General features: G+C 33.1%; 2 protein-coding genes, 1 non-coding gene and 1 pseudogene across 3 annotated transcripts; 3 read left to right on the top strand and 1 right to left on the bottom strand.

Moving 5' to 3' along the window:
- The first annotated feature begins 206 nt into the window (after positions 1-206).
- Positions 207-3748, top strand: LOC111005959 (uncharacterized). Its single transcript, XM_022277679.2, has 6 exons — positions 207-377; positions 486-550; positions 2453-2524; positions 2648-2814; positions 3021-3132; positions 3265-3748. Exons 2-6 carry the CDS (start codon positions 509-511, stop codon positions 3484-3486), a joined length of 615 nt encoding a protein of 204 aa, XP_022133371.1. The 5' UTR covers positions 207-377; positions 486-508; the 3' UTR covers positions 3487-3748.
- A 643-nt stretch (positions 3749-4391) lies between these two features.
- On the top strand, positions 4392-4700 carry LOC148213366 (signal recognition particle RNA). The gene has a single exon (XR_015793118.1).
- A 4112-nt stretch (positions 4701-8812) lies between these two features.
- LOC111005386 (serine/threonine receptor-like kinase NFP) lies at positions 8813-11233 on the top strand. The gene has a single exon (XM_088126089.1). The coding sequence runs from the start codon at positions 9398-9400 to the stop codon at positions 11231-11233; it is 1836 nt and encodes a 611-aa protein (XP_087982215.1). The 5' UTR covers positions 8813-9397.
- Positions 11234-11264: 31 nt separating this feature from the next.
- LOC148213365 (putative galacturonosyltransferase-like 1 pseudogene) lies at positions 11265-12940 on the bottom strand (annotated as a pseudogene).
- Between the last annotated feature and the right edge of the window lie 6483 nt (positions 12941-19423).

Here is a 19423-nt window from a genome sequence, read left to right as displayed (position 1 = left end):
GTCGGATTACACCTCTCTTTAACCTTGAGCTATGATTGTGCACATCTTAATTAATTCAACCATGTTTTGTCAAAAATAAAAATAAAAGAATAAAAGAATTCAACCTTGTTAAGTTGACAAGAAGCAATTTTATATATATGAACAAAAATTACCCTATTTTTAAAATTAATTAATTTCTTCTGTATTTATTGTATTATACTTAAAATGAAAAAACCCCTGCGTAGTAGCGGGAGCTCACCGTCAGCTCGCTTTCCTCTTCCCCCTCTCTCGCAAACGAGGCCTGCCCAGAATCCCAAAACCCCTCGCCAGTTTATGTGTTGAGCTAATTTTTTTGCGAAACAAAGCAAGTTGGTTTCTGGGATAGTCGTATTTCAGAGGTTTGCTTTCTGTAATCCTTATTCCAGATTCTAGTGAATTAATTATTTTGTATGTCAATTGTTACGAATTGAATGTATTGATGAATATCTACATGGCATGTGGAACAGTGAAAAAACTAAGATATTGAGACATGGCAAGCCAAGCAGCTAGTTCTTTCAATGGCAATATGAAGGCAATGTTTCTTTACCTGAACACTTATGTTTATTACTTATAGGAAATGGTTGTGTAATGCGTATTTGTGTTCATTATAGGTTAGAAATTGGCTTCCTGTTTACTGCACGCCAATTGTATGTAGAATTTACTTGTGGATTTTATTTTCGTTTTTGTGCAATCAATTGATGAGATTTGTGAAGTTTGGCAATTTATTTTGCTGTTGGATGTGCCATTAAGTTGTGCTTGAGATTGTGTCTGTTATTGTCTAGTTGGTTTTGAAAAGGCTTTAGTGTTTATCAGCTCTTCTATTCACTCACTTTTTTTTTTTTTTGGGGTAATTTGGATGCTTTTGATTAGAGTTTAAATTCCGGACATTGAGAAACTGTGCAATGGTTTCTATTAAAGACAATTATGGGTCTTGGATTTGGATGATTTATGAAGAAAAGTTTGTATTGTATAGTAGCTGAAGAAGCTCTTGGTTTCTATTGCTTAAGTTACTTGTCTTATTGACTCTGATTCTGTCTTTGGAGTGGTGGAAGAAAAGTCAAATATCCTTTGTTGCGGTTGGTACCTTTATGCTTCAAGGATCCATGGTTATGTGCTATCATCAATGATAAGCAGCCCATATTTCTAATTGCTGGATTTTGCATTTTTGGAGGAATTTGCTACATATATATATATTTTTAATTTTTTAATATAAGAAACCAAACTTTTCATTGAGACAAATGAAAACAAAAAACATATATACAAGGACATGCAAAAAAACCAGCCCAATAATCGGAGAATTGCCTAAATAAATGGTTTCCGATCCAAAAGAATAACTCCTAATTGATAATTACAAAACAACTTCAAAACCAACCCCCATAAATAGGAATTAAATCTAATGAGCTCCGAAATAGACTCCCCGTCTCTCTCCACCTCCTAAAGATAACTCCTAATTACTATGTAGAGAAATTCTTAAGACTGGTCCCAGGGATTTGTATTTCATAAGACCTGTTATAACGAAAGGGATAGTGAGGCTAATTGGCTGCTGGATCCCTTGGGGTACTTTTCAAAATATATATTTTCTGCTTTTTTAGGCGAGCAAAGAAATCATCCTCAACCTCCCATCATGTCCAAGTTTATATGGAAAAATAACTACTTAGCAAAGTTATTTTCATGGGATGTCATTCATGATGGTTGCTGGATTTGGATGATTCCGAGGGATTCCTCCTGTTAGTTTAATTTGTTTCTATAAGCATACTTTGTTAGAAGGAGAAGTGAAGACTTAAAAATTGTATTTTGTGGCGGTGTACATCTAAGCTTTTTCCTACGATTGAGTGTTTGCATGGATAATTGAGGAAGTTGTTTTGGATCCTTTGATTTGGGCATAGGTGGCACTGCATGGATAATTGAGGAAGTTGTTTTGGATCCTTTGATTTGGGCATAGGTGGCACTGCATGGATAATTGAGGAAGTTGTTTTTGATCCTTTGATTTGGGCATAGCCGCATAGGTGGTTTACATTTCCATGTTGCTTTCTTGTTGGGTGGAATAGTCGGTTGGAAAGAAATGGGAGAATTTTTTGGGTACTGATAGATTGTTGGTGGAGCTTTGGGGTAAAAAAAAAGAAGCATTTTTGTTCATTGCTTCTATACTTGGAACTGTGGTCTGATAGATAGCTTCATTATCATTTTTATTCGTCCATATTTCTTTTTCAAATCTTTGGGAGAATTTGGTTGAAAGTTATCACTTAGGAAGTATAAACTATAGTAGGAAAGAAATAGGAAGACTTTTGTAGCGGAGGATAGAGGGTTCTCGTATTTTTGGCTTTTTATTTAATTTTTTAAAAATTATAATAGCCTCCCCTTGGCATTCTTGGGATAAGTACTTCTGTCATATATACCCAGAGATTAATATTGTTATGTATTAACGATGTTCCAGAAAGCACTTGCTGGCTTGAGACGCATCAATTTGGAAGGTCTGAGGTGGAGAGTGTTTGATGCAAAAGGCCAGGTTAGAATGTAGTATCAACTCTTCACTTGGCATCAATTGGTTATGCAAGATTTTAGAGATAATATGATCAACGGTAGCAATTTGCTAGAAACAAATATAACTTGTGTAATTTTGTTCTACTAGGTTCTTGGGAGACTGGCATCTCAAATATCTACCGTGGTTCAAGGCAAGGATAAGCCAACATATACACCAAATCGAGATGATGGGGATATGTGCATCGTGCTTAATGCTAAGGATATCTGTGTCACAGGAAGAAAACTCACTGATAAATTTTATCACTGGCATACTGGGTAATTACTATATCTTTTTGAAGTTTTACTCAAATTAGTGGTCATTGGCATGGAATCTGAAGTTTGTTAAAAAAATTCTTAAACTAAATGGCTTGGTTTCTCTAGCCAAGTAGAGGCGGGATCAGGAAATCAATTTTGTGTTGCTTTCATAACAGTTTGTTGTCCACAGAATCTCATATTTTGTTTTCAACTGTGGTGGCTTGTAGGTACGTTGGCAACCTCAAGGAAAGAAGTTTGAAGGATCAGTTGGCCAAAGACCCTACAGAAGTCATTCGGAAAGCTGTATTGCGCATGCTTCCAAGAAACAAACTGCGTGATGTTAGTTCTTAACTTTATTTGGCGTTTGAATTAGCTTCAGTTGCTGATAGAATCTCCACCCCGTTTTCCTCTGGTTTTGTACAGGCATTTGATATTATCAGTAGCTTTATTTGATCTATTACATGGATGCAGGATAGAGATAGGAAACTGAGAATTTTTGCTGGAGATGAACACCCTTTTGGCGACCGCCCACTTGAGCCCTATATCATGCCACCTCGAAATGTAAGAGAGCTGCGTCCTCGTGTAAGACGAGCCATGATTCGAGCACAGAAAAAGGCTGAACAACAAACAAACGGCAGCAATGAGTCAAGGAAAAGTAGAAAGAAAGAAGAGAAGGTAGAAGTAATTGCGTAAACAGGATTAAATTCCTTCTGTTCTAATGGAGTTTGTGTGGATCATTAGCCATGGAAGATCTGAAGTAGTTTTGAATTCATTTAATTACATCAGGGTTGCCTTTTTATTTTCCTTGGGAGGTACCAATTGGATTTATATCATTTGTAAAGATTTGATGTGAGGTTTGTTCAAAGCTTGGATTTCCATGGGAACTTATTCAACTCCTTTGTCGAGATTTGTAGCTTTTGCTTGAGATTCAATTAAATCAAGTTCACTTGAATTAGTTTATGTTTATTTATTTATTTATCAATCTTGAGTTAAACGTGCATCTCAGAAGATTATGTACGTTTTAACCCTACGGCTTTTATGGATGAATGGCGAGAGTGCCAAAAGAGAACAAAAACTTCAATATTACAAGAATAATAGTTCAAGTTCAAAAGAGTAGTTGCAAGTATGCAAAAAGTAGAATACACGTTAATTGATTATCTTTTTTTTTTATTTAGTACAAAATCTAGATTAATCAACTATAATGATAAAGATGAAAAATACTGCTTAAATTAAAATCACAAAAACAAAAAAAAAAAACCTCTATTTCTAATTTTTGGTCGATTCTCTTTTCCCATAGAATATAGTGTAGCATTACAATTGTAAGGGAGAAAATTTCTCTTAATACTTTGTAGCAAGGGGTATTAATGCCTTGACAAACCATTCCGCTAGAGCGAGAGTTATTCACGTCAATAATTTTTTTGTTGGCTTGGATTAGATTTATTGTCTTTCTTTATACATCACGTTTTTGTCGCGGAGATGGTGCCAATTATAGATTATAGCCAAAACATCTCTCATAAATTTTGGCTTCTATTTCTCCCACATCGGAAGGAGATAGAAGGTTGCTCTTATTTATTAATGCATTTGAAACAAAAACCATCGCCGAGCTTGGTTGCGCAAGCTTGTGACCCAAGTGGGGGCATTAAAGTGATGGAATGGAGGTTCTACTTCGATCGGGTTGGATTTGAATGTGGCTTTAATCTGGCCTGCCCATTTCAAGCAAAGAGCCAAGCCATGGGGCTTGGGCGGAGGCCCGTGACTTCATGGTCTTCTAAAGTGGAGGGAAAAGCGTGAGGCTGGCTTTACAGAGCAGCGAACACCTCCCACTCTTTGCCGTGAAAGGATAACGAGCCGTGTCTATTGGGTCCAATATAGCCCATTGGTGTGTCCCTGACCAAACCATCATTTTTTTCTAAATTATATATTATAAGACGTTCATATACTTCTCAGTTTGTTTTTTAAACACTTTGTTTCGTATAAGAGAAGTGAAGTGAAGGGCTCTTTCATATATATTATTATGATTTTATTTTTTTTGGGGTTCCCTAGTTTCGCTTTGGTTGTAAGAAATATACATATGTCTCGAAATGCAAACCTAAGCTTTTATTATGGCATTGAATAAAAATATGAAGTTTCTTTCCAATTAAGGGAAAATGAAAAGCAAATTTGGAATCCACCGACAGAATTGTTTTTTCTGAAATAAATAAAATAAATCTTTGACTAGAGAGAGAGAGAGACCAGATCTACTTTTTCTATAAATTCATTCAAAGTCAATTTAATAAAAGTTGAGTAACAAACCGCGTTTTTTCATTTTTATAAGATTCCCATATCATTGCCTCCCTCCCCATCACCTTCTTTTTTTTAATTTTCATTTATTGACATAATTGTAATTCAAATTATTATCAAATAACTTTTTTAAAACAATATGAGGTGGATCGTTTAATGGTTGATACATACTTAACTAGTTTAATTGAAATAAATTAAATTATTAATAATATATATATATTTGAATTTCATTATACATGTATCTTTTATTTTTTACAATCTTATCTTTACGTGTATTTATATCTGTAAATCAAAGTACCTTAAATATTTTTTTTAATTACCTATTCTGTTTAGTAATGCATACTCATTTTCTAAATCGTTTTAATGTGCATTACTTTTTGATTTATTATCTCTCATAGGTAAGAAGTAAGAGAAAAAGTACTCAAAATATTTTTTAAAAAAAATTAAGAGGAAGAGTTTAAATTTTGTGCCATGGTTATGGTTGTGATAGGGATGCTATAGTATTTGTAATTTTCCCTCTTGTTATAATTTACTAATATAAGAATTGTACTATTACAAAATTAATTTAAAGCATATTTGGGGTGGTCAAAATTATTTTTGTACTTAAAAAAATCACTTGTATATTGTCGTCAAACATAATGATAAAAGTGATCATTTTGCTTGTATCAAAATCACTCTCAAACACGTACTAATGTTTGACAATAAAATATAAGTGATTTTCTTAAAATAATTTGTATATAATTATTTTAACATTTAATTACACGTCCTATCAAAGAGTGATTTTCATATAATTAAAAGTTGATTGACATTTCCAATTTAAAGAGATAATTTAATAAAATTTTTAAAGAGAGAAAAATGTTGGGGAGAAATTTTAGAGAGTGAGAGACATAAATTTTATAGAGAGAAATAAATTTAGAAAGAAATGTGGACTAAAAATTTATATGGTTATTACAAAAGTTTTAGAAAAAAAAAATAGAAACAACCAACAAAATTAAAGATTAATATTTGCTAAAAAAATTAAAGATTAATAAATTTAGAGAGACAAAAATTTTAGAAAATAAACAAAAATTTCAAAAATCAAAGTAAAAAGAAACATAAATTTGAATTCTAAAATAATAACTATTAAAAAAAACTAATTTCTTATCCTTTTTTTTTTTTTTTTTGAGAAGAACTAATTTCTTATCCTTAAAAAAAGAAGAAGCTACTTTCTTATTAGAGTGGAAATCACACTTAAGAATTATGGCCAAACGTATCTTTAAAATATAGCTAAATTTAGTCCCTTCCAAACATATTCTTAAAATATAAAAAAAAATATTATTTGCAATGAACCTGAAATTTTGTTTCTATACAAGACGGGTTTTTTAAAGCCATATATATTTATAACATCAAATAAAACTACACCATAATGCTAATAAATTTGCATGAGTCTCTAATGTTTTGAATTTACGTCACAAATGAATTTATAAAACAAATGACATTATTGAAATAATCAAATATTAAATAAGCTTTAATATTGAGCTGTATTTGATATTTTCAATTCTATATATTTTTCTTATGACAAAACAATAATCAAATAATTTTTTAAAAGTCCTACAATTTAATAATAACATCGATTTAAAGATGTAAGAGATGATCTCTACGGTAGACATTGTGCTTTGTAACCGCTCGTCCAAATTTAAAGGATTTTTGGTAAAGAACATTCAATCAAACTTGTGTTCTGCAGACGCTATGAAATCGGTGAAAGCTTGATTATGTCGAAACCTAAATATTTTTGTTATGATAAATTAATAATCAAATATTTTTTTTTTAAATCCTACACCCATGAAAGAGAGAGAGTCAGATTTGTCAAAATCTCAGTTCACATTGAAAGAGAGGGTCACATTGGCACTGCCCACAGCCACATGAAGAGATATTTTTAAACAGAAAGAAAAAAAAGTTTGCTAATTTAGCCTTCAAATTGATGATATTAATAAAATAACTGTGCTTTTCCCTCTTATAAAAAGAAAGTTACCAAAACATGTAGAATATTCAGCCCATTGAATCACTACTAAATAAAATAATACATATTTGAATGGTTAAAACATATTTTCTCTCTCTGTCAAATTGTAGTTTTGAATTCCTATTCTTTAATTATGATGCGATAAAAGAAAATATTTGATTAAAAGATAAATAATAAAATAAATAAATAATATATATATATATATATATATATATATATATATATATCAGGGTATTGGAAATTTGAAAAAATAAAAATGAAACTTGAAAGTCAATGTAAAAAGAAAAGGTTCATGATCCAATTAGATCATAAATAGAGCATCTGGTTTAAGAAAAGTATTTAATGTCCCAAGAAAATCTTGCCATATTAAAATCAAACCTCATCATTCAGGATTCAAATTGAATCCAATGTATGCTCAAAAGTCTTCTCATTATGCAATTTACATGAGGTAATTAAATTATAATTATTTTTATCTTTTTACTATGCCTACCTCTTCAATTCTATTCTTACACTTAAAAAAAATTCATGCATTCAATTTTGAAAGTTGTTAGACTATGTATTTGTATTGGCCAATTAGAGTTGAAGGGTTATTTTGAAGAGAATAAATTAAAATGATAGAGGTATATTTGAAACTTTTCAAATGACGAAAAGAAAAAAAAAGGTTATGGTTCAAGGGAGAAGGTATTTATATCCCTTTTATTGTAGTTCAATTTGCTAGAGTCGTGTATTTCAATTTAATTAATTTATTGATGGTTGGGGGTCAAACTGCACACATTCGCGCTGTTCGAGCGAAATCGAAAGGACCGACTTGTAAGGTTGGTCTCGATTACTTTGAAGCGAAAGCCACACGCTAGATCCCAAACGTGGGAGCACAGAACAGACCGATCCAAGGTAGGGACCGAGGAGCCCAACGCTAGCAGGAAAATACCCCGATGAGACATCTATCTACCCCATCAACCGCTATAAATACACCATCACATCACATACCCCAGGTGTGAAATCTGTTTGACTCTTATGTGTTGAGCTCGAATTATTACTAATTTGGGCGTCGGAATGGTTACCTCCCTACAGGTACCCCAGGAATAGTTCCAAGTATAGTCGGACGACCTCCCAGGTCGTCTTCCAAACCTTGGCAGATTTTCGCATCAACATTGATGTATGAAAAAGTATAATTTATCTCAATTTAATGACGTTCTGTAGTTTTTTTTTTTTTTTTTGTTGACTTCAAATATTGACACTAATTGCTTAAAACTTATAAGTTTCCTTGTAGAGTTATATTAGCTTGTTTATTTATTGAATTCAAAAGTTTATGTTGCAAGACTAATTTCAATTCAATCACATTCCCAAGCATATTCCAATTTGTGATGACTTCACAGAGAAAAGGTTGAAATCATATTATATATCGTATAGTCCAATAGAAAGAGAAACAAAATGGTCAAGCTATTTTATTAGGCTAGCAACCAATATTATATTATTTCACAAACAAAGAAAAAAGAAAGCAACGATTATTATTGACCTCTATCTCATGATTGAAAACTAACCATTTAATATTTATGATCAAAGTAAAAAGTCTTATACAAATAAATCTCACTTATTTTAGCAAACTCTAATAAAAACTTAGCTATATAAAAAAGTAAAATAGAAATTACACGAAGTAAGATGCAGAGACAATTAATCATCTATCATTTGGAGTATAGATAATACTATCGTTCGAATTTAACCACAACATCCATTTTCTCGTATATCAAAGTTCATGCTTCAAAATAAATGACCATAAAAATACAGGTCTCCTCCAAGATCAATAAGGTTTCTCAAGGAAACACATCAGTTTTGGAGTTTCTTATTAATTTTTTTTAAACATTTCTTATTATGCTTATATGATCTCAAGATCTCTCACTCAAATGTGGCGTCAGTTGATGTACCGCTTCTCTCTACTCGGGTGTGACATATTCATCTTTCCAATCATAATCATACCTACCTTATCTCTAAACTAACATCCCTCGCCTAAAACACTTCGCCCTAATCTCAAACGTCTCCTATCGCTTTAGCTCTTACATCATATGCTTCATTTCCACTCCCTTAATTTAATAAAAGAATATGCAATTCAAAAGTGGCTACCAAAAAAACAAACCCTCAAGCCGTCTCAATTAATCCCCCATTAAAAAAACTAAACAAATAGTTGCTTTCGTAACCTTTTTGTTGAATTATTCCAACATTGTGATGCAACGATATTACCTGCCCATAATAAAAAAAAAAAAAAAAACTCAGTTTTGAGAATGATTCAATACAACATCACTACCAACAGATTCTTACAGCTTCACAGAAATGGCAGTGGCAAATTTCTTCCTCTCCTCACAAGTTATGCTTTTCCTCTGCTTTTTGGCCATCAATGGCGGAGCCGACAGCACAGGCTTCTCATGTTCTGTCGATTCCTCACGCTCTTGTCGTACCTATGTCTCGTACTTTGCAAAATCTTCAGAGTTCTCGGATCTTGTGAGCATATCGAAATTGTTCGGAGGCAGTGCTTTGGAGATTGCGAAAGCCAGCAACTTGGGATCAGAAACGGCTCCATTGTTTCAAGGGCAGCTTCTGCTGGTTCCTGTGGCTTGTGGGTGCACTGGAAATGGCTTCTTTGCCAACATCACATACAAAATCAAGAACAACGACACCTATTTTCACGTCTGCACCTCTTCGTTTGAGTATCTCTGCAACTGGGAAATAGCGGAAAAAATGAACCCAACTTTTAAACCTCTGCATTTGCAGGTGGGCGACGAGCTGGTTTTTCCTCTGTTTTGCAAGTGTCCCTCCACGAGAAATTTGGAACAGGGTGTAAGCCATCTTATCACATATATATGGCAATCCACCGATGGGATTTCTGATGTGAGTGCAATTTTTAACGTCTCGAAAGACGCCATTTCTGAGGAAATGAAAGATCAAAATTTGACCAATTTTGTTACTGGCAGCCCCATATTGATTCCTGTTTCGAAACTTCCTCTGCTTTCTCAGCTCTACCCTCAGAGGAAAAAGATCAAACATCTTGTGGTCATAATCGTTGCTGTGACCTTGGGTCTTAGTTTCGTATTGGGAGCTTCTTTAATGGTTTATATTTGCTTTATATACAAGAGAAAGAAGAACCCAATTTGGGGAATTTCTAGTTTTGAGAATTCAACTCTCACCCAGATGAAGATGAAACAGAACGGCCAGCTTCTTGCTCCTGTGGTCTCAGACTACTTGGGGAGGCCAATTTTCTACGACTATAACGTGATCGTGGACGCAACAATTAACTTCAACGAGGGGTTTAAGATTGGGAAATCAGTATACAGAGCCACAATCAATGGACAAATCTCAGTGATAAAAAAAGCCAAACAGGATTCAAAGGAGGAGCTAATGATTCTACAGAAAGTCAATCATATAAACTTGGTGAAACTGGTGGGCTTCTCATCAGATGATGAGGAGAATTTTTACTTGGTTTATGAATTTGCTGAAAATGGGTCGTTGGATAAGTGGTTGCATTCTCAATCTCCAGCTTCCTCTGGGTCTTTAAACTTGAAATCCCATCTCTCGTGGAGGCAGAGGCTGAACATAGCACTGGATGTGGCTAATGGGTTGCAGTATATGCACGAACACACCCAACCCAGCATCGTCCATCGAGATATGAGAACCAGCACCATCCTTCTGGACTTGAGATTCAGAGCAAAGATTTCAAATCTCGCCATGGCCAGGCCTGCCGCCGACTCTCTGTCAACAAAAGCGGATGTTTTTGCTTTTGGGGTCGTGTGTTTGGAGCTGCTTTCAGGGAAGAAGGCCATGGGGGGGAGTAAAGGAAATGGTGAAGAAGAAGAAGAAGAAGGAGAAGTTGTGACGTCGTGGAAGGAAATAAGGGATGTTTTAGACGATGAAGAGAAAAGAGAAGAAAAGTTGAGAAATTGGATGGACCCAAAATTAGAAAGCTTATACCCAATTGAAGAAGCTCTGAGCTTGGCAGTAATGGCGAGGGCATGTACTCAAGATGAGCCTCTGTCAAGGCCAACCATGGCGGAAATTGTCTTCAATCTCTGTGTTCTTGCTGAATCTTCCGCTGAAGGGACAGAGAAATCATGGGTTTCCCTTCTTGAGGCAGATGAAATCGGGCATACCCATAGTTCCATTAGAGCTCGTTGAAACTGTAAATATCATTTATTACACATAATCGTAATAAACTTAGATCTTTATTTATTACGAATATCACAAAAAGCATTCGTTTCTGTTACATAATCAGTGATCCATCCAAATTTACGTTCAAACTCCAATTAATAGGATCATCTTCTTTTCCATGTAACTGAAAATTCAAAGTTGGAAAGAAAAGTAAGAGCTGTAATAATGAAGCTCTTGTTAATGGCTGTGTGTTAACGTACAACAAACAAATATGTGAAAAATCTCTCTTTATGGACAAGATCGAGGGATACCAATTCTTCAATCTCCTCTAATCTACCTTCTTCTTACAGTTTATATTATATCATATTATATATATATATTAAACTTAAACCACCGAACCCGAAACCGACACCAAAAATTTCTAAGAGATAATAAAGAAAAACTTATTAAAAAAGAAGTAATTCTCCTTCTTCTCCCCATTTTGGGCATGATCTCGAGCTTGGTTCGGCTCCGACCCAGAATCCAAAGCTGTGGTTCTGTAAATTGAAATCCCTAAGATTCTATAGCGAAGGGAGTGCGTAAGAGATCATAAGGAGCCCAAAGCGCGTCGAGCGGGCAAGCCCGGTTCGAGTCGAGCCGGACCCACGGCTTCCCTTTCCCACTCCAATGCAACAGACTCACCGGACCGGGATGCAAATTCCGGCAGAGTCCCCGGAAATTGTCCCCGCCAAGGCCGTGCTGGTTCCACCGGTGGTCCACCGGCGCTATGTACCCTGCAAAAACCAGCAGAAACGGCGGCAGAGAACCCAGCTCGTAGATCCGCATTCGCTTCTGCAGCTCCATCCACTCCACGATCTTCGCCGTGTAGTCGCCGGCGCGCCACCGCTCGAGATCTATCACCATAACCCCTGTATTGAAGTAGCAGGCATTTCTTCCGGCGAACGTTAGAGACAGTGACGGATTCGACCAGAACGTGGGGGTGAAATACGTCGTCAAATTGGCGTTGCAATACTCCGGCGCGGCGAGGACGGCGGTTTCCCCGAGCGGAGTAGCGGCGAGTTTCGCAATGTCGTCGACGAGGATCAAATCGGAGTCCAAATAGACGACGCGTCGGACGCAGGGGGAAATTAGGGCGGCCAAGTAATTGCGGGCGTAATTGAGAGGGCAATCGAGGGCGGAGCGGATGGAGGTGGAAATAAGGCCGGCGACGGCGGCGTCGTCGAATCGGTAGACTTCGAATTTCAGGTAAGGGAAGGAAGTGGCGATGGTGATTCGGAGAGCGTCGGTGTCGGTGGAGGCAGAGGCGAGGAAATGGAAGATAATGTTCTGTGGGCAGGAGGAGTGTTGAAGAACGGAGAGAATCGCCGCCATTGATCCCCGGAGGTAGGCGGCGTCGAGAGTCATGGCCACGTGTACGGCCTGATGGGAGCAGAGGACGCCATCGCCGCGACCATCAATGGAGACGCAGGTAGGTGAGTTGTAGAACTCGGGCGCTTCCTTGAACTTCAACGCGGCGGCGGAGACGGCGGCAGAGAGAGCAAAGAGGAGGAGGAGAAGAAAGTTGCGGCGGTGGTGATTTGACGGCGGCGGAGGGCGAGGCATGTTGCCGGAGAAGAACAGAGAGAACCGGAATTAAAGGTTTTAGAAAGGGAAAGAGAGATATAAATGAATGCGAAAGAGAGGACACAACCGCGGTTTCTGCGTGCCTTTGAACTTCAATTCAACACACACCCACGTTGCCTCCAGGAACCTTTTTTTCCTTTTTTTTTTTTTTAAATATATAAATATACATATGTATTTGTTATTTAATTTTATTTTTAGGGACTTTCAATAGTATGTATAATATAATAATTTTTTTATGAGATATAATATAGTTTGGAGTTTTGTTTGCTTTATGAAATTTTGTTTTCGATCATTGGGTTCTCTGTAAAGTGGGGATTGAAAGCGTTGAAATGAATAAATATCAATTAAGTTTAAAGAGCAAAAAGGGCGTAATTGTAATTGGAGACAACTGGTTTTTTGGACATCAAATTTCAAGCCTACATGGTCTTAATCAAGCAAATACAAATTTTTTTTTTCTTTTTTCAACTACCAAATTAAGTAAATAAGCTTTTGTTTTTTTGGAAAATGAAATGGAATTACGGAAATAAGTAATGAAAAAATAAAAATGATGATGTATTGCACACTTTTTGTAATACAATGGTAGTCTGTATTTAAATCTACAAAGATGCAAAAATAGAAATAGATGGTAAAATCTTGTTAGTGATTATTACAAATCATATTATATATGATCTTTCTATACAAATAATTATTCTATTTTTAAATTTTACCTTGCCGAAAAATTAAAAAGGTTCTCTCTCATCCAGCCCTCCACGTTGAGAAGCCTCAAGTTTTGTTTATTTTTATTTTAAATTCTTTTTTATTTTTTATATGTATGCTAGCAAATTATAATTATTTATTAAAGAAAAACAAAGAATCAAATTATAATATTTGTTTTGATATTTACGTATATAATCTAAATTCAAATTATATATATTTTCTGTGTAATGTAATATCTTATACGTAATATAAGTTAAATCGATAATTTATAATAATAATTATTACTATTACCTTCCATTCACTTTTTTTTTTACATGTTTATTCTTTTTCTTCTTCGTTTGTTTTTATTTTATGCATTTGATGCTTGTCCAAAAATAGCAATCACTCGATTCTTCTATGTTTTTAATGTTAAGAAAATAATCATTATATTTCAAAAAATATTATATCTATATAGTAGTTACGAGTCAGACTTATTAGTACTCTGGGCATATTTAACCTTATTTTAATTTCATTCAATTAAATAAATAGTCAAATGGATGCTTTCTTTTGGTTACATTATCTATTAAAAATTGTATGGGACGACCCATGAGATATCTATATGACTATATTTATATTTTCCTAATTTTTTTTGACATTTTTATATGGAATATATATCTTAGCCCATTGAGTTATGCTTGAGTTAACGTATATTTTCTCTTTTTAGTTATAAGTTTGATCATTATTCTCCCCTTTTGTTATGTTTTCTTATGATTGGATTATTTAAATATATATATATATATATATATATATAACTTGATTTTTAAAAAAGAGTATTAGTATTATTTGTTATTCAAGTTTATGATTCTTCAATATGATGAAATTAAAATTTCACAATGTTCTTAATCTACAAATTTAGGGGGAAAATGAATTTAAATTGTTTTAGTCTCGAAGATACGATTAAAAAATTTTAGTTTACTCAGCTATAGATTACACCGTCGGTAAGATTAGTAAACTTTTTTTAAAAAATATAATATAATAATTTAATTAAAATTAAAACATTTCATAAAAAGAAACTAATTTATGAAAAATAAAAATTTTTTGGAAAAGTAAATATAAAGAGTATGAAAATTTTGGCGTGTTCGATTCGTTCCGGATATTTAGGGTAGCATTGAATGTCAGTGAAGTCCTACCAGATTTGCTAGGAGGGCATTCATTTCTGGGGACAGATGGGTAATTTTAAATGGTCTTTGATCTTCCTTTGACAAAAACGGCCCCATCAAAACCTTGTGGGGTCCATCTTCGCCATTCACCACTTATAGTGGAATGGCAACTCTTCATCTCGCTTTGACACGTGGCCTCCCTCCTGGGAACCACAAGCCTTTCTGGGCCTGGATTTATTTAGTGGGCCTTGAAAGAGCTGGTCCATTCGAGTATTCGACAAAGTCAAAAGTTATTAGGGAATTTGTAATTGATAACCTAAAATATTTGTTATGTTTATAAATAGTATTGGAGGCAGTACCTGGATTTGGTAAATATAAAATAAATAATTTTTATTTCGATTATTTTAGTTATTCCAATTTTTCTTCTCTAGATTTTCAAGTATATCAATCATATATTCCTATAATCATTGATATATCAACATTCAAGTCAAATATGCTATAAATATATCGATATTCATAACTATGTGTACTTAAGTACCCAACAAATTAGGTATATCAATGATATACCAACATTTGTATTAGATATAAATCAGAGATATTTAGGTCATAAAATATAATCATTTAAAATATAATCATAGATATTTAACAAAATATTGCAAGTCTTTATTTATTTATTTTTTATAGTAAAAGAAAAATTTAAATGCTCTCTCATTGGTTTGAGAAATTAGTCAACATGCATGTGCTTGCAGAGTTGCATTATATCTTTGTGATTAGCATTAGTCAAATTTAATTTGGCTTTGTCACATTACTTGAGCTTGTGAAAACTTTTATTTAATTTATATATTAATGTTGGACATGTAATCTAAGCAGTATTTGACTCGCTATTCTAGACTTTCTCATATGATTTTTCTTTGCTAATTGATTAATGGATCATATTAACATTATATCAAATTAAAAAAAGAAAAGAAAACAATTCTCACTCATAATTATTAGGATATTAATTAGTTAGTAATATTGTTCATTTTGCTAAGTTTTGGTAATAGTTGACGGTTTTTCTTGAGGTCTATATATATTGGTAAAGTTATCGAAGGAACATACAGAATTTATTTACTCTCAACAATTGTAATATGATATCAAAAGATACCTATCATTTTCTCTGAAAATTTGTAAAGGCCTTGTGTCATTTGTTTGGCAGTATCATGCATTTTTTTCTTACTTTTCCAACCTTCCTCCTTCGTGCCTTTCTCTTCCACCATGGATGACGATGAAGCACTTAATTCAATTGCTAGTTTATCTTCTTCTTCCTTGAACCAATCTTTTCTTGAACAGTACATCGATCTTTACCTTTGTCATCATTATTCGGACAATACAAGTCTTGTAAACATATGAATGTGGGACTCACAAGAAAACGTCACATAAAGCATACCAAAAAATTTAGACGGTTAACTTGAGCATAGCTCAGTAGTACTTGAGGCATAAAATGTAGAGGACAAAATTTTTAATACAGAAAAAAATAATTAATAAACATATGAATACTAAATCAAGTATTAGAATCAAATTTCTTATCAATCAAATTGTTTTTGACAAGTTATTACTACAAATAGAGATATATATATATATTAAAAAAAGGACTTAATAAAATGATGGAAGAAAAGTTTGTAATAAAAATGTATTGGCACGTGGGAGGGAAGAGATGATTAGAAAGGGTTTGTTTGGGTTTTAAGACAAAGTGTGGGGTGTAACAAACACTTTCCCCCCATTATTTGGAGGCCTTCATTCAACAAAACCATGTGCCTCACATGACAAAACTCCCCCTTCACTTTTTTTTTTTCTTTTTCATATTAATTGAAATTATTGCTTCCAATTATTAACTCAAACTAATGAGCAATTGCTGTTATGATTTGTCAAAAGGGATTTAAAAATATATGTTGGAATTTGTTTTTAGTTTCACTCGAAATGAGATGTCGTTGTCTATATTTTATACATCTTTCCTAATTCTAGTCGATGGGAGACAATGTTTATATATATTCCCTACTTTAAGTATACCTAAAATTTTGGTTAAGAAATAACGATAATAACAAAGTCAAAGATTTTATTTTCACTTGTTTTATCCAATTTCCATGTATCTTATTTTTCAAACCATCCAATTTCCTTAGATACACTCCTGTCTCCCCGTCAAAATTTAAAGTAGGTATTTGGCTTAAAAAGGCCAAACTTAAATATCAAAGAAGATTTGCCTACAGGATATATAATCTCATAATTAGGTACATAATTTCAAACTATATAAAAATTTTAATTACCTTCCATTTAACTTTTAGTTTCAATTTAGTCCTTCTAGTTTGGTTAAATTGTGTTTTACCCACTCTACAATCTACCTATTTCTTTCCATTTTTTATACTTAGTCCTAAAACCTGATACAATCAACTTATACTATTGAGCGAAAACATAAACTCATTACCACGTAAAAAAATCTATCAATATGGTAATGATAGAGATGATGATGTGAAATTTGTTTACCAGTGGGACCAAATTAAAAATTTTATAATCATACTTTACAAATTGAGACTAAACTCAAATCATAAGGAATTGTTGTAACGCAGATTGAAGCTATACCCAAAAGACAACTAAAATATGTTGTTTAAAGTAACTTTATGAAACCCACATTGTGTATATAACACACCCATTTTAACTAACCATAGACCAACAAATTAGACACAAGTAATACAGCTTAAATTTGTATACTTTTTATTTTACAGATTCAAATATAAACTATATAAACGTAGATTTAATACATATTAAAAAAGAAAAAAATAAGGAAAGGAGATACGCAAGATATTAAACTTCCATCGACGTATAGATATTTTTATATAATTTATGGGTTTGACATCAACATGAAAGGATGGATCGACATTTCCATAGTAACAAAGAAAGTAACAAAATATACCATATATCAATAAAATATTATTAATATTAATATTTTTTAACTTACTTCATCGACTCGACATTTTATTGATACTTGTAATCGAGAACGACATTTAAAAGGAGACAAGTAGATATGTCGTGTCGTTGTCGAACGACAACGACAACATGTTCTGCTTTTCATTTCCATTCCCTCCAGATTTACGGGCCCCCCTCCCTTTTCTTCACATTTTGTTTTTATTTTTTGATTTTCTCCGTTTAAGTTCAATTCATCCATTGGTTCACTCATCATATAAAATTTAATTCCACACCTTTCTTTTTGGCATCTTCATCCCACTCATTTATTTCGATTCCAACCATTTTTATCTTACCTTAAAAAAGCAAATTATATTCATAAAAAAAACAATTTGACATATATCTCAAATTAAGAGGTTCATGTTGTACTAAAAAACAAAGTATATTTCAAGATAATTAAATAGATGATACAATTATCATCATTTCAAAGGTAATAGTTTGATTTTTCTATCTCACGCATATGTGGAGAAGAAAAAAAGAGGTATTAAAATATTCCAAATTTTGAAACAGAATTATGATCTTTGTTCTAGAAAAACTTTTCTTTTTTTACAAAAATATAGTAAGAAAAAGATGATAATGACCCCATGATTTAATTATGGCCAGAAAAGTTCAAAACTATAACATTTTGAAAGGAATTATTTTTAATACATTAGAGGCACAGAGGAAACCAGTAATTTTTTATCGAACTTAAAGACTCGTTAAGAAAAATTAAATTCTCTTATTATTTTTCATAAAATTGAATCAAATATTGATTCAGGAATAGGGATTCCCTCTTTATCCTCCATCTAGCTAGAAAGAGTATATGTTAAATTCATTCTGTATCGTACAAATTCTACTTGTGTAGAAGGTATTTCATTTTGATTTTGTTATCATGAGGAAAAAGAATGTACATTTAAAAAAAAAAAAAAAAAAAAAGCAATTGCATGAAGGAGAAAAGTGAAAACAAAAGTACACATTAAATAGGGCAGGTGGATTGTATGATTTTTCCCCCTTGTGGTCTTGCTTTTGTGCTTCCACATTTGTACAAAAAATGAATATGCTCCCTCCCTATTATAGGAATGGGAAAATGCATCTTTTTTTATCTATAAAAATATGCATGCCAATATTTTTTTATCATTTAGTTTATTTAAATATGTTGAATTTGATATTGTTATGCCTTTGAATATCTTATCAAGTAAGGGATGTGGATGTATACTCGAAGCAATTAAAAAAAGAAAACATTCCAACATATTAATCTGACCATAGTTCAAGTGGTTAAGACCAATGAAAAATTAGCCTCTAAACAAGCCCACGGCCCAGAGAACACTTCCTCGGGTAATCAATGAAAAATTAGGAATCATTTTAAATTTTGTTTAGAAAGGGAAAATTTTTATTTGAATATTCAGTAATTGAAGTTATTGACCAGGGAAAAGCAAGTATAAAAGGGCATTATCCGAAGCAATTTTTGATAGTGACATTTTACAATTAAATTATTCAACGTGTTGAGGGTGCACATAAATACATAGAAAAAATTGCTCTATTACATTTCACCAATCTTGTAGTTGACTTCAATAATAAATGTGTCGAATCAGACATTACATTACGAATTACTCCATCATTAATTAGTGACACTAACCTGTTTGGTTAGTGGTTGATTGGTTTGATTTTCATCTAAAATCGAAATATAACTAATTGATCTGGTTCCATTTAGTTCAATTTTGGTCAAGTTCACACTGGGTTTGAGATGGTTTTCAAAATTTCCAGAAAAAAAATAAAAGAAGTTACA

The sequence above is a fragment of the Momordica charantia genome, assembly GCF_013281855.1.
Source record: "Momordica charantia cultivar OHB3-1 chromosome 1 unlocalized genomic scaffold, Mcharantia_2.0 BLBB01000001.1, whole genome shotgun sequence".
In the NCBI taxonomy this organism is placed as follows: domain Eukaryota; kingdom Viridiplantae; phylum Streptophyta; class Magnoliopsida; order Cucurbitales; family Cucurbitaceae; genus Momordica; species Momordica charantia.
Note: the sequence above shows the minus strand (reverse complement) of the source record. Positions and strands in the feature narration are given on the sequence as shown.

Excerpts from the sequence above, each read along its gene's own strand:
- LOC111005386 (XM_088126089.1), top strand. The coding sequence starts at position 9,398 with ATGGCAGTGGCAAATTTCTTCCTCTCCTCACAAGTTATGCTTTTCCTC.
- LOC111005959 (XM_022277679.2), top strand. The coding sequence starts at position 509 with ATGGCAAGCCAAGCAGCTAGTTCTTTCAATGGCAATATGAAG. Across the intron at positions 2,815-3,020 it reads TTTTATCACTGGCATACTGG|GTACGTTGGCAACCTCAAGG; the intron begins GTAATTACTATA and ends GGTGGCTTGTAG. Across the intron at positions 3,133-3,264 it reads CAAGAAACAAACTGCGTGAT|GATAGAGATAGGAAACTGAG; the intron begins GTTAGTTCTTAA and ends ACATGGATGCAG.